Raw genomic sequence first — 13,384 nt, 5'->3', positions numbered from 1 at the left:
AGAGCTGTTTATCTTCCATTATTTATTTTTAACCATACAAATCACACATAAATATATTTTTGTAGTAAATATTTCAAACAGTACCAAAAAGTGAAGTCTTCCTTCACGGTCTTTTCTGTCTCCTTATGGAACTCCTGTACCGTATTCACGTGTCTTCCAGGATTTTTTTCTGGGTATATATTTATGTATGGAAAGATGCCATTTTAAGTATTTTTCTTTATTTTTTAATCAGTTTCTTCGGCAAATTTTTGTGTTGAAGTTAAATCCTCAATATCCTACTTAATCTGAAGATAACTAAAAGTAACAGTGTAGAATATTGAAGTACTTTTTGATTTTCTTAATTTAAAAAATTTCAAGTATAATGTACTCATGTTGATAGTTTAGAAGTAGAAAAATCCAAAAAGCCCTCCAACTTCCCCTGAGACAACAAAAATTGTTTCCGCTATCTTTATATACACAGTTTGTGTGTGTAGTACAACACTTGCTTGTTCTCCAGTTTATAACAGCTTATTTCTTGGTTACAATTGTGTGTGTTTGTGCGCACACATGTGTTCAGTTGGTTCAGTAAATCACCTTGTATCTCCTACTTCCCAATATGGTATTTTGAGAAAGGTCTGTTGCATTTTGATCTTTGGAAGCTGCCTTATTGTTTTTTGTTCTCTGTGTCCTATATACCCACGTGGGTCAGTTTTAGCCACATGCACACGGGCTGGGCGTGCTGGGGCCCCCTCCCTGATGATGCCCTCACTCCTCCCCCCTCCGACCAGGTTTGGATGCATCTGTTGCAAGTACCTGTGATTGAGACACGGTCAAGGTCTAGTTGATGGTTGGGGTGAGGGGGCCGGCCTTCCTCTGAATATATGCCCACTGAGCTGCCAGCCTGGTTCTGGCAGATGGGCACAGAATCTGAGACATTCTGAAGAATAAAAATGTGTTGGAGAAAAATTCAAAAAATGTATCTTCTGTTTGCCTGTCCTCAAGGGTTGTCTGCTTTAGGAATTGGCAAACCTGGCATCTGCCTCCAGCTACTGACTTGTGTCATCTGCTCTCGGATGTCTTGGAAATGGGACTAAGGGATTTCTAAGTTCCTTTCACTCATTGTGTGTGACCAAAATGCTGAGCTAATAAATTACCCCTTGTGCCCCCAAACCCTGGTTGATCTTAATTTCTTTTCCATAAAGAAGGCTTTAAATTTATTTTTATTCAAATTAGCATATCATATATATATGTACATGCACGCATACACACACACATAAGGAAATATACTATAATTAAAGACTGATTATGAACTGACACTCATCCACCCATCACCTGTCCTTCCTGGTCACAGTCAGCATTCAGAGAGCGCTCGCCTGCCTTCTTGTCAACACCGTCAGAGTAGCTGCCAGCCCAGCTGTGCGATAGACATCTCCCCACTTCTGTTTGTAGTTTTATCGGCAACATTATACATCCCTAAACATAAACAATATCTTCCACTTTTTCCTATTTCTTTAAACTTTTATGGTAGTATACTGCATGTATACTTCTGCAAATTGCTGCTTTTGCTTAACATTTTTGTGAGATTCCCTTATGTTCTGAGTGGGTAAAGTTTGTCCATGTCCATGCAATAGTTCATCCATTTTACAATTAACAGGGATTTGGGTTTTCCAGTTTTCAGCTATTTCGAAGAGTGCCATGAACATCCTTGTCTTCTGGTGCAGAGGTATACGTACTATGACTAACTTCCGTTTTAATAGAGAATAGCAGGTGCCCTTCTAGTGTGTCCTTCTGCATACGTGTCTTACACAGCTTGATTTAGCTTGGATATTTATTTGATCGTAATTCTTCGTGACACCTGCTGTTCTGCAGACCTCTGCTGTATTCCCAGGAGGAGGTAGACCCATTATTGCTCCGGCCTTAAACTGAGCCTGCAGGCCACAGTGCATTTCCGTGCTTCCCAGAAGGCTTCTGGAAATATTTGACACTGTCATTAATGTTTTGTGTTACTTTAAAAGTAAAGTCAAACGTGTGATGAGGCAGCACTGCCATCTAAACGATTTACGGCTTTTCCTTGGCAAAGCCAGCAGATCTGGGTGTTGCTTTGTTTTGTTATTTGGTCTGTGTCTTTCAAAAATGTCATTTCCTCTCAGGTTAGCCTTTCATAAAAGGAGCGAGGGAGAGGAGCTGGGACAGGAGAGTGGAATGGGACTCCCAGGCGGCCCAGCGGGGGGAGGCCTGTGGTCTGCCATTCTCTCTTCCTCCAGGCAGCATCTTCAGGTTCCAAGAAAGCAGCCAGCCCCATCCCACCCTTGCTGGCTCGAACTGCTGGCGACCAAACGGATGCTGTGCCAAGAGGAGACTGCGCTGGCTGATAGCGTTGCAGAAACCTCTGTGTGAAACCTCACGGCCAGGGGTCAGCAGACTTTATGAAGGGCCAGACAGTGAATATTTTAGGCTTTGTAGGCCTCGAGGCAAAATGGAAGCTATTATATAGGTATTTGTATTAATAAGAGAGAAAATAAATTTCCATAATTTTTTAAACAAAGTTCAAAGTATCATACTGGATGGAATATAGTTTTTTGGTAATGCTGGTCTACTAATCAGAATCAGGGAATTCTTTCTGGGAAGATTTCTCTATTGGGGTTCAAAGCTACTATTCCCCCTTCACCTCATCGTCATATCAGTTGGAAACGTTCATCTGTGCAGATCCTTAGCTCGTGGCCTCACAAAAACCAGCCCGCCGGCAGGTGCCCACCTGCTCCCGGCTCAGCTCCTCAGACAGACTGTGGATCTGGCCCCCACTGTCCAGCATCAGGAGCAGGTGCCTGTGTGCCACGATGGACATCCCTGTAGGCTCTGGGAACAAAGACTGACTTCAGCCCTCTGAAGGGAGACAGGTGTGTCACACAGTCACCTCTGGGCTGAGCCCAGGGCGGGGTGGGGAAGAGGAGAGGACCCCCTCCCCCACTGATGATGCCAGTGGCTTATGGAACTGCCCTTGGGGACGGTGCCCAGAGAAGTCTGCAGGTGCAGAGGAAGAGCGTAATGGGGGTGTCGTGTTCAGAAACGGTATTATGAGCGGCTGCAGCTCCTGGGAAAGGCAGCAGGACATGAGGAGCTGGATTTTTTATTTTACTACATTTTAATTAATTTTTTTCTCCATGTTCCTACGCGGCTATCGGCTACCCTATTGGACAGCGCAGGTCTGAAGAGGGAAAGAGCGAAGGGCTTTGTGTCTCCTCCTGGGGGGGGGGCTTTCCTTTCACTTGCTGCAGCCCTGCTGCAGCCCTCCCAGGAGTCGCCGTCCGTCCATGGACGAGCCGCCAAGACTGCGGGGAGCTGCTCGCAGGGGTAAATCAGAACCCGGTTCGTATAATGGTTCAGGGATCAATAGAGATGCTTTTGGAGTGGTTGGAAACAGTTGTTTATTTTCCTCTAAAATATCCGAGACACATCCCTTCAGTCTTGTTTATGTGATAAATTTACTCTGTGAAACTTGTTTTATAAACTAAAGGTCAGCTGCAGTGTGGGTCCCCAGAATTGATGGGGTTTGGCCAGACTTGAGCGGTTGTGCCGTTCCTGCTTAGGTCCATATTGGCTGTTCAGTTTTTGCCTGTGTTTATAGTTTTTACACACACATTCTGGCCAAGGCTGCAGCTCTTTTTCCTTCTCTTAAGCTTGGGTAGATTTGGGGAGGGGGGGGTGGGTGAGTGAATCTCAGCCCAATCGATGGACACCTTTGGTTTCTTGAGGCTCTCAAGTTTTGTTATTTTTTTTGTTGTTTTAGGATTCCAGGGCTGTTTTTGTGTGTAATTGACAGAAGACTTTTTCTGGCACTCAGTCTTTTTTTTTTTTTTTTTTTAAAGATTTTATTTATTTATTCGACAGAGATAGAGACAGCCAGCGAGAGAGGGAACACAAGCAGGGGGAGTGGGAGAGGAAGAAGCAGGCTCATAGCAGAGGAGCCTGATGTGGGGCTCGATCCCATAACGCCGGGATCACGCCCTGAACTGAAGGCAGATGATTAACCGCTGTGCCACCCAGCCGCCCCTCTGGCACTCAGCCTTAATCATTCTAACTTCTTCTGACCAAGTTTAATCTTAATTATCTGTAAATATGCACCATAATGAGGGGTGTGTTTCTGAGTGGGGAGGTAATTGCTTTTCCCTCTTGCAGTTTTAATTTAAAATTACCTCTACGCCTACCTCACCTTTATTTCCAGGCTCTTAACAGACTGTAGAAAAGCAACAGTTATCGTTTATCCACTCTTCCCTGAGTTCAGGAAACAGCATATCCCCTTTAATAAGAGAGTTAGAAGATTCCATATGGTGGCCTATTTTTACAAGACTCTTATGCAGGAAGAGATCAGGGAGGGGTGTGTCCCACGGTATAATGTGGGAGGAAATTTGTCAGAGTTCAGTGGTGTTATGAAGCATATTTCGTCTGTGGTCGGCCTTCCACACTGAGGTATACGACTACTCTGGTTCCCATTTTTCTCAGCACAATTGAGTCAAACCCCTGTGGGCAGAAGATTAACTCTGTAATCCTTCTGAGTGCCAGAGACTGGAGAGCTAAAATCAGTTGAGGAGGCAGAATAGATCTCCCTGTTACTCACTGACTTTTCCAGAATGTCTGCTGCCCTGTACTGATCCCATGTGTCTTCCCAATCACGGGCCCCAGCCAGGTCCTTCACCTTTGGCTCTCCTTTCCCTGAATCCACTTCCTGCCTGCTCAGATCCATTGTTCCTGCTGGGGCCTGAGTGACCTTCAAGTACAGCTCTCCCTTCTCTGCTGGGAAGCCTTCAGTAGCTGCCCACCATCTCCAGGCTCAGCCAGACACCCTTGCCAGCCTCTTGAGTCCCTGCCTGCGTTTCTGGTCTCAGGGTCACTTACTGAGCTGTTTTTTGGTCCTGTTGTATGTCAGCTTTCTGCTGGGCACTGGGGACATGAGCCATGAGCACGTTCCGGCCCTTACAGGAGACCACTAAAAAGGAAAAAGAGACATAAAGTTAATTTTATTAACATTTAACCTAATATGTCCAAACTATTATCATTTTAATGTGTGGTGTTGGCCATATGTTCATGCTCAATAGACAACGTGTGCCTTGTAGGTACCGCAGTGGGCAGCACAGGTCTTGGCGTTGAGCAGGACAAATAGAAAAGCAGGCCATGTACAGGATAGTCTTGGGCTTCTGGCTTTGTGTTTATTCAGGGGATTATCTTGCTAGATTGTGAATTCCAAGCAGGCATGTGCGTTGCTCTATTTTGCTGACTGATGTATCTCTAATACCTAGCTTAGTACTTAGCACATAGTAGGTGCTCAGTAAATTTTATCAGATGAACTACTGAGTAAGCACAGGGTGCTGTGGGAGAAGTCTGGTTGAGCAACCCATCCGAGAAGTCTTTCGGGAGGAGAACGTGTCTCTAAATTAACTTGCAAAATTGGAGTTAGAGTCAAACTACGGGTCAAGAGGAAGCAGGGAGAACGTACTAAGGAGGGAAGAGAGTGCACAGTGCTCAGAAGTAAAGAGGGAGAAGAAGGTTGGGGGAGCTGCAGGAGTTCATTGTGATGGAAGCTTAGGGTACAGTTGGGGAAGGGATCAGGAGATGGGGCTGGAGAAGTCATGGGGGCCAGATCACGAAGAGGTTTTAAAGCTGCCACAGAGTCGATGTCTCATTCTGAGGATGTGCAGACACAGCACCAGCGTCCTGGGTTGGGGGCGTGGCCCCCTAAACTTGTGTGATGCGTTTCTTTCCTCTGTGTGTGTGATGTTTCTCCCTTCACAACTCCTAGCCCACAGAAAGGGCTTCATGATAATATCGGCTGACTTATGTTTCCACATAAGCTAACCGGGCTGGTGTTGGTGTCTTCTGCTGTCTGTGGGAAGCTTTAGAAGGAGGAGCAGGTGTAATTATTTGAATGCAGCTCAGAGATTGTTCTAGCAATTCCAGACCAAATTCTCTCCAAGCGCTGGAGTAGATGTCGATTAGATCAAATCTATTTTTCAGTAATAGCCCTTCACCTGGGGATTGCGACCTTCCAGAGCTTTGATGAGTCATTGAACTTGTGTCTTTGTCAGAGTTGTACTTTCTGACACATGGTCGATAAAGCTTCAGAAACCAGTATTTCTGACACAGCCCTGAACAAATCCTGTCTTCTTGCTGTCACTGGCAGAACCCAGCAAGTTGGCACACTTGCTGCAGGGTACTGCATGCTGGGTGGCAGCCTGGGGAATAGAAGTTGATGAGACTTCCAGAGAAAGGGTTCAGCAGTGAGTTTCATGGGTTATGTTCTGTTTCCAGATCCCTTTTCCCATCTCAAGGGAAGGTCAAGAACAGACTAAAGATGACTTAGGAAAATAAAAGCTAGTTCTCTACAAGAAATTTTGACCTTCTTGTGTCAATCTTTATCTACGCCTTCCTACAGTATTCAGAAAATAATGCCTTTTTTTTTTTTTTTAATTTTAAGTAGGCTCCATGCCCAACATGGGGCTTCAGCTCACAACCCTGAGATTTAGAGTTGTATGCTCTACAGCTGAGCCAGCCAGGTGCCCCAAAAATGCTTTTTAAAATATAATTTCTGTGATGCCTGGGTGCCTCCATTGGTTAAGCATCTGACTCTTGGTTTCAACTCAGGTCGTGATCTTGGGGTTGTGGGGTCGAGCCCTGCATGGGGCTCTGCGCTCAGCATGGAGTCTGCTTGGGATTCTCTCTTTCCCTCTCCCCCTGCCCCTCCTCCTGCTCGTGCTTGCTTTCTCTGTAAAATAAATGAATAAATAAAACCTTTAAAATATAACTTCTCCTGGGGCGCTTGGATGCCTCAGTCAGTTAACCATCTGACTCTTGGTTTCAGCTCAGGTCATGATCTCAGAGTGGTGAGATGGGGCCCCATATTGGGCTCCGCGCTCAGCAGGGAGTCTGCTTGAGATTTGTCTCTCCCTCTCCCCCCCCCAAATAATAAATAAATAAAAATCTTTTAAAAAAATAGTCATTGTTGCTTTAGAATGGGACTTAGGATACTGATTTTGAAAGTGGATTCAAGAGGTGTTTCAACTGGGGCACCTGGGTTAAGCTCCACTCTGGGCGTGGAGCCTGCTTAAGATTTCGCTTGCTTCCTCTCCCTCTGCCCCTCCCCCCACCCGGCTCGCACGCTCTCTCAAAAAATAAAAGTAAGAAAAGGTGATTCAGGAAGGCTGGACATGAAGGACTCTGCTGTTGCTCTAGGTGGTGTCCTCTGCCGCCGATTGCGATTTTTTATGATTAAAACTCATGACGAGTAGTAACGATGTTATTGTCACCGTATACCAGATATAGGGCTAGGTGCTTCCCCTGCAGTTCTTCGGTTCTTTACAGTGACCCTGTGATAGGTGTCACTCCCAGTTCACACATGCTTTCTTCTTCCTGTCACAACTGAGGGTGACACATTGCTCTTCCACTGTGTTTAATTGGGTTAAAAGGAGATTTTACCCCTGTAACTTTTGTGAAAGCAGAGCTATAATTAAAATTCCTGATTTGATTAGCATTGAGTAGATCTTACCTGAGCACTTACTACGTGCTGGGCACTGTAGGTGCCATGTGCTACTACCGTGTGATGGTTGATCTACTAAAGAGTAATACTAAATGGAGTATAGTAGAGGAATATTAAATACTTAAGTGTGTCTAATTAATCATTCAACCTTGCCAAGTGGGTATTGTTACGCCCTGGTTCCAGAAGGGAAGCCTAGGCCAGGAGAGGATTAAGAAGAACATGCCTTCTAACCCGAACAAATTCACATCTGGGTCTTGGGTTTAAAGCCTTCCACAGGCCCTGCGGCCTCTGGGCAGGGAGGTGGGGGTGGGGACGCACACACTCTGCCTCACCACACCCTCGCACTCCTCCCCCTGCTCCCTGTCCTTGCCTCTCCTGGAAGGAGCACGTGGCAGGTGGGCACAAGTCTGAGCTGTCCTTGTTGACGGGGAGAATCGAGACTGGGTGGAGGTGCAGCCAGTCCGAGGTACAACTCTTTCCACCACAGGAGGCTGGCGTCCGGTGGGCAGTGTGGGCAGAGGCGGCTCACGTGCTTCATGTGGATGAGAGGGCGTTGGCTTTTGGGGATGACTCCATCTTCATGCCACACTGAGGATTTGTCCCCCAGAAACGCTCCACCAGGGCCTCCAGAGTGGCTGTCACAAGGCCCTTCCCTGGTAGTAGTGATCTGACCTCAAACACATGTTAATTAATACCGCTTCTCTATATTCTAGGCCTTGGATGTGGACCGGATGGTTCTTTACAAAATGAAGAAATCCGTGAAAGCAATAAATATCTCTGGGCTGGGTGAGTATGCATTCTTTCCTAGGGGTTTCTTTGTGCAAATACTTGCATTAGCAGTGCTGATGCCGTAATAGTGATCACCATTAATGAATAATCAACCAAACCTTTTTTTCCCTAGGCATGCAAATTATAAAGCTGAGTTGGGATGTTTAGTTTTTAGAAGTGTGTTTTGTTTTGTCAATTGTCTAATTGTGGAATGGCACTTCATCTGCCGCCCCCCGACCCCCACCCTCCCACTATCCCACACACTGCTTCCTGTTCTCTGAAATGCAGCCGAGTTCCCACCACAGCCCTGCATGAACCAGCTTTGTCTAACTGGTCGACAAGGACACGGGCCTCATTCCTGCCTCCGTTGTTTGGTTTGTGTGTTAATCATGTCAGAATGGCCTTTCCGTTTCTCTCATCCAGTGCTTGCCTTTCTTGTTTGGGCTGACAGTTAACATAAAAGCACAATCAACTGTTCAAAGTAATATCTGATCTAGACTAATAAACTTTTTTCTGACTTAAAGATTTCAGGCTGCACATATGTCACAGGTCTGCCCCCTGCTCGAAACCTGTAAGGTTTCGATAGAAAATATATTTTTTTTGAGTCATGAAGTGACTATGTCGTTTCTCTCAGAAACAATCCAGTGGCAGCCTTGGAGAGCTAGAAGTTGTGAGAACTCCCAGAAACCATGGAAGCAGGTGATGGACTGCAGAGAGCAAGGCTGGCTCTTGGGAGAGCACACCACTGCCAGGTGTGGCAGACACACTCCCTTTGCCCGTGGCTGGTGGCCAGGAGGAAGAGGGAGCCCAGGGTGTGTGCCTGCAGATGCAGTCAGGCCATTGGATCACCCTCGTGGTGTTCCTTTTCATGACAATAGCAACTGGCGTAGGACAGGGAATGCCACAGGTGGTTAAAAGGAGGGAGGAGCATGGAAGGGTCTAGAAGTACCTGTTGTGCCCAACCCCGCCCCCACCCTAGTTCTGCTTGTGAGCAGCAGCTCCAATAACTGAGTTTGCCTCCCCCAGGGAGGGCTGTCCAAGCCAAGATTGTGAAGAGGCCAGTAGGGAATCTCAGCTATAGAGATAGTCAAGAATGGCAAATATATTTAGGAACAGATTTAACAAAAGATATGTAAGAATTCTATATTGAAAACTACAAACACCACCGATAGAATTAAAGACCTAAATAAATGGAGAGGTATGTGATGTATGTGGGTTGGAAGACTCGATGTAGACACGCTCCCCAGATTGATCTCAAGATGCACCACAATCCTAATCAAAATTCCAGCAGGAGAAATTGACAAGCTGATTCTAAAGCTTATATGGAAACACACAGGCCCTGGAATATCCCAAGCAATCCTGGGACAGAAACAAGTTGGAGAACTTAAACCATCTGACTTCAAGTCTTGTGAGGCAGTAGTGGTCTAGACTGTGTTGCCAGCAGGGGTCCAACAAAGAGATCAGTGGAACAAAGACAGTCTAGAAATAGATCCTCACTGAGAGGTGTCTGACTGTCAGCACAGTTGCCAAGGCAGTGCACTGGGGAGATGAAGGTGTTTCTAGCACATGGTTCTGAAAAACTGGATCTTTCCATCAGAACAAATGAAGTACAGCCCTCTCTCCCACCCTATACGAACAGTACTGTGAAATGGATCATAGATTCAAATATAAAAGCTAAAACTATAAAGCTTCTGGAAGAACACATAGGAGAGCATCCTTACAACTTGGGGCAGGCAAGGCTTCTTGAAAAGGACACAGAAGGCAGTAGCGTAAAAGAAAAAAAATTGTTAAATCAGACTTCATCAAAATGAGACACTTCTGCACGCTCAAAAATGCTATTAAGAATAGCCTAACATTTGATGGGCCCCCAATCAAGAAAGCAAAGAGCTTACACTTGAGGAAACGAAATTAATAGGGCAATTAGAACAGAACTTTAAAATAAGAGCATATGATTAACATCCTTAAAAAGGCAAGGGAGATCTTTAATTACTGGAACTGGAAAAGGTACTAGTGAAAGAGAACCAGTAAAAGGTGTGAAAGTAGAAAAATACATAGTTGTTGAAATAAAAACTAAATTTGCCAAATGGCAGGCTGCATACATAGGAAGAGAGGATTAGTGAGGCTGCATGTTGCTGGAACACGAGTTAAAGGAATGGACAGTGTAAAGTAAAAATCATGAGTCACAGAAAATAGACTCCGAGCAGTCAACATTAACATCCACCCAAAGGACTTGCAGAAGAGGGGAAAAAAATGGAAAAGGGGAAAGTTTTTAAAAAGTAATACCTGACAAATTCTCAGAACTAAAGGAAGATTTAAGATCTCAGGTTGAGGGGTGCCTGGGTGGCTCAGTTGGTTGAGCATCTGACTCTTGATTTTCGCTCAGGTCGTGATCTCAGGGTTGTGGGATCGAGCCCCATGGTGGGATTCTCTCCCTTTCCTTTTGTCCCTCCTCCGCCCGCACAAAAGATAAAATAAGATCTCAGATTAAGAGAGTGCACTGAATTCTAAGGACAACATTATATACACACACGTACATGTACACACACACGTATATACACACACACACACAGCGTGTGTGGTATGTGTGTGAGTATGCCTGTTTGTGTGTGTGTATATTTATGTACAGGTGGATAGGTGTGCATATCTCAGGACACATCCTGCTATCTTGACCTCAGGGATAAAGAGAAAATTAAAAATTTATCAAGAGGGGAAAAAGCATATATATAGGAAAAAAGATTTGGGGGCAATATGCTAAAAAATGATTGTTTTGGGGTTTTGACTTTATAGATATTTTTCCTCCCTTCATTTTCCATATTTTATATATTGTAATGTATTGATGTTAAAATGATCAGACAGGTATTAAGTTGTTTATGGTTAAGTTCCAGATGAATGTGAAAAGTTCAGGAAAGCAAAAAAGAGGTGGGAGGGACTTACGTTGTTCTTGACTGAGCTTGTCCCGACTGAGTTCGAAAGCTTTGTGGACCTGGAGTTTGTGGCACTAGGTGTTGTACCCTGGAGCAAATTGCTTAGCATGTTTTAGCCCTGGTCTCCATGTCTCTGAAATAATCCAACTGGGTTAGAATGCAGATCAGTGGCTCTCAACCAGGGTGATTTTGCACCTCCCAGTTTGGTTACTAACAACTGAGAGGTGTGTGTGGGGGCGTGTGTGTGGGCGTGTACACATTCTATGGGCACTTCATGGGTAGGGACCAGGGATGCTGCTCCAGACCCTGCGATGTGCAGGAGAGCTCCCAGCAGAGAATTCCCTGGGCCCAGATGTCAGTAACGCCAAGGCTGAAACCTTCATCTAGACGTTCGAGTCTTCTATGGTTTTTTTTTGTTGTTGTTGTTTTTTTGAAAGATCGTATTTATTTATTTGAGAGAGAGAGAGAGATCTGGGGAGAGACAGTGAGAGAGGGAGGGAGAGACTCTGGAGCCCAATACAGGGATCAGTCCCATGACCCCGGGATGATGACCTGAGCTGAAACCAAGAGTCGGATGCCCAACCCACTGAGCCACCCAGGCGCCCTCAAAGTCCTCTACAGTTTTTAAGAAACAAACAAAACAAAAACCAGAAGCTGCCACTGTGTTTAGCTTGCAAGTGCATAAACATTGATTGATTCCCTGACAACTACTGATTTTATGAAAGAAGGAAGTAGGATTAGCTTTCACTGAGTAACACATAACTGGAAGTAAACATATGTAGGAAAGTATTTCTTATTTAAAAGGAAATATCAAAGAGTATAAAACTCTTCACTTAACTAAGCACTGAGCTTTGCTGAAATGAATGTTTGACTGTCCAGAAAGGTGGTCACCTGCCTCTGTCTCTTTTCCTGGATAAAGTCAGAGCGGCAGGGAGGAATAATGATCATCTGTAGGTTTTTGGCTGCTTGTTACAAACTTTGTGCTTTCTGTACGTTATCCTAATCTTTACAGCCAACTGTTCTCATTTTACAAATGCGCCATCTGAGATCCAAGGGCTAAATGTGTTCCCGGGCCGCTCTGGGGCACTTGGCTTCCTGCTGGCCCAGGGCCGTGTGCAGGGCCCTGCTCTTCTTCAAGGCCACCAAGTCTTCAGGGTGTCTGGCACACTGACCGACTGTCTTCAAGATTTCCAGAAATCACTCCAAGATGGATGCTTAGTTCTTTTGACAAACAATCGATTTCAAAAAGTATCTCAAGAGTTGGGTTTTTTAAACCATGTTCACTCGGGCTTTTGAGTTTATAATTTAAGGCTAGTTTAAAAGAGGGAATATTTTATATTCTGATGAGGTTCAAGAGTGATTTTAAAGTCTTATGTCAAGAAGGCTGTTCTAATCAGAAGTAAAAATGAAGGGCTGTGCTTCTCATGCAGGCATTGGCCACGTGACCACAGCCAGTCCTGAGAAGGACCTGTGTGTCCCTGAGGGCGAGCCCAGTACCCTGCATTGTAGCTCTGAACAAGCAAGCATAGAGGGAGGAGGTGTAAACACACGGGTGTCAGGAAGCTAGCCTGTACAAATTTAGTAACACTTGCGTCTCATCTGCCTTTCCGACCTATATTGTTGAGCGTGTGCCACAAACCTCCTTCCTTTACCTGCCCCAGAGTTGTTTCCTAAAATACAGCCTAGTGATGTTACTTCTCTGCTCAAAAGTCTGCAGCATTTTCTTATTATCCACTTTGACGTTCACGAAGGTGAGTTTCAGAGCCTGGGAGAGACGAGGAAGGCCTGTGTGGGCTGTAGAATTGTAGGGAAATTGGGGTCAGTCACAGGTAAGCAGGTGTCTATTCCTGCTTGACTGGCCGGAGACTTTAGCCTGCCCCTGTGGAGTATGAGAGGAGTGCTGTCTTAGCCTTCTCCAGATTTATTTGATTATGAGATTGCCATTGCCTTCCTTCATCGATCCAGCATAAGCCTCAGCTCAGTAAACACGGCAGAACACCAGAGGCAGACTGAGCCCCTTGTACCCCTCGGCTACCTGTCCAGGGAGCCCTTCTTGGAAATGACGTGCAGTTTCCCCGGTGTGCCACGTTTGGTGCTTCTCCCTCTGCACTTGCTCTTCTGTCTGCCTGAAAGGCCATTTTGCCCCTTTATTAGAGGAAATGGAGGCCTGAGGAAGTGAGAAGCT

At 45.4% G+C, this 13,384-nt stretch overlaps 1 protein-coding gene across 3 annotated transcripts in view; it reads left to right on the top strand.

The window, feature by feature from the left end:
* Positions 1-8,200: 8,200 nt before the first annotated feature.
* Positions 8,201-13,384, top strand: part of ASAP2 (ArfGAP with SH3 domain, ankyrin repeat and PH domain 2) — a 100,148-nt gene continuing 94,964 nt past the window's right edge. For all 3 annotated transcript variants that reach the window (XM_034659937.1, XM_034659938.1, XM_034659939.1), the window contains exon 1: positions 8,201-8,293. In XM_034659937.1, coding sequence (XP_034515828.1) covers positions 8,239-8,293 — 55 coding nt within the window. In that variant the 5' untranslated portion in view covers positions 8,201-8,238. The remainder of the gene's footprint in view (positions 8,294-13,384) is intronic.

Source organism: Ailuropoda melanoleuca, chromosome 4, assembly GCF_002007445.2.
Source record: "Ailuropoda melanoleuca isolate Jingjing chromosome 4, ASM200744v2, whole genome shotgun sequence".
NCBI classification, from domain to species: Eukaryota; Metazoa; Chordata; class Mammalia; order Carnivora; family Ursidae; genus Ailuropoda; species Ailuropoda melanoleuca.
This window is presented reverse-complemented; position numbering and strand designations above follow the sequence as displayed.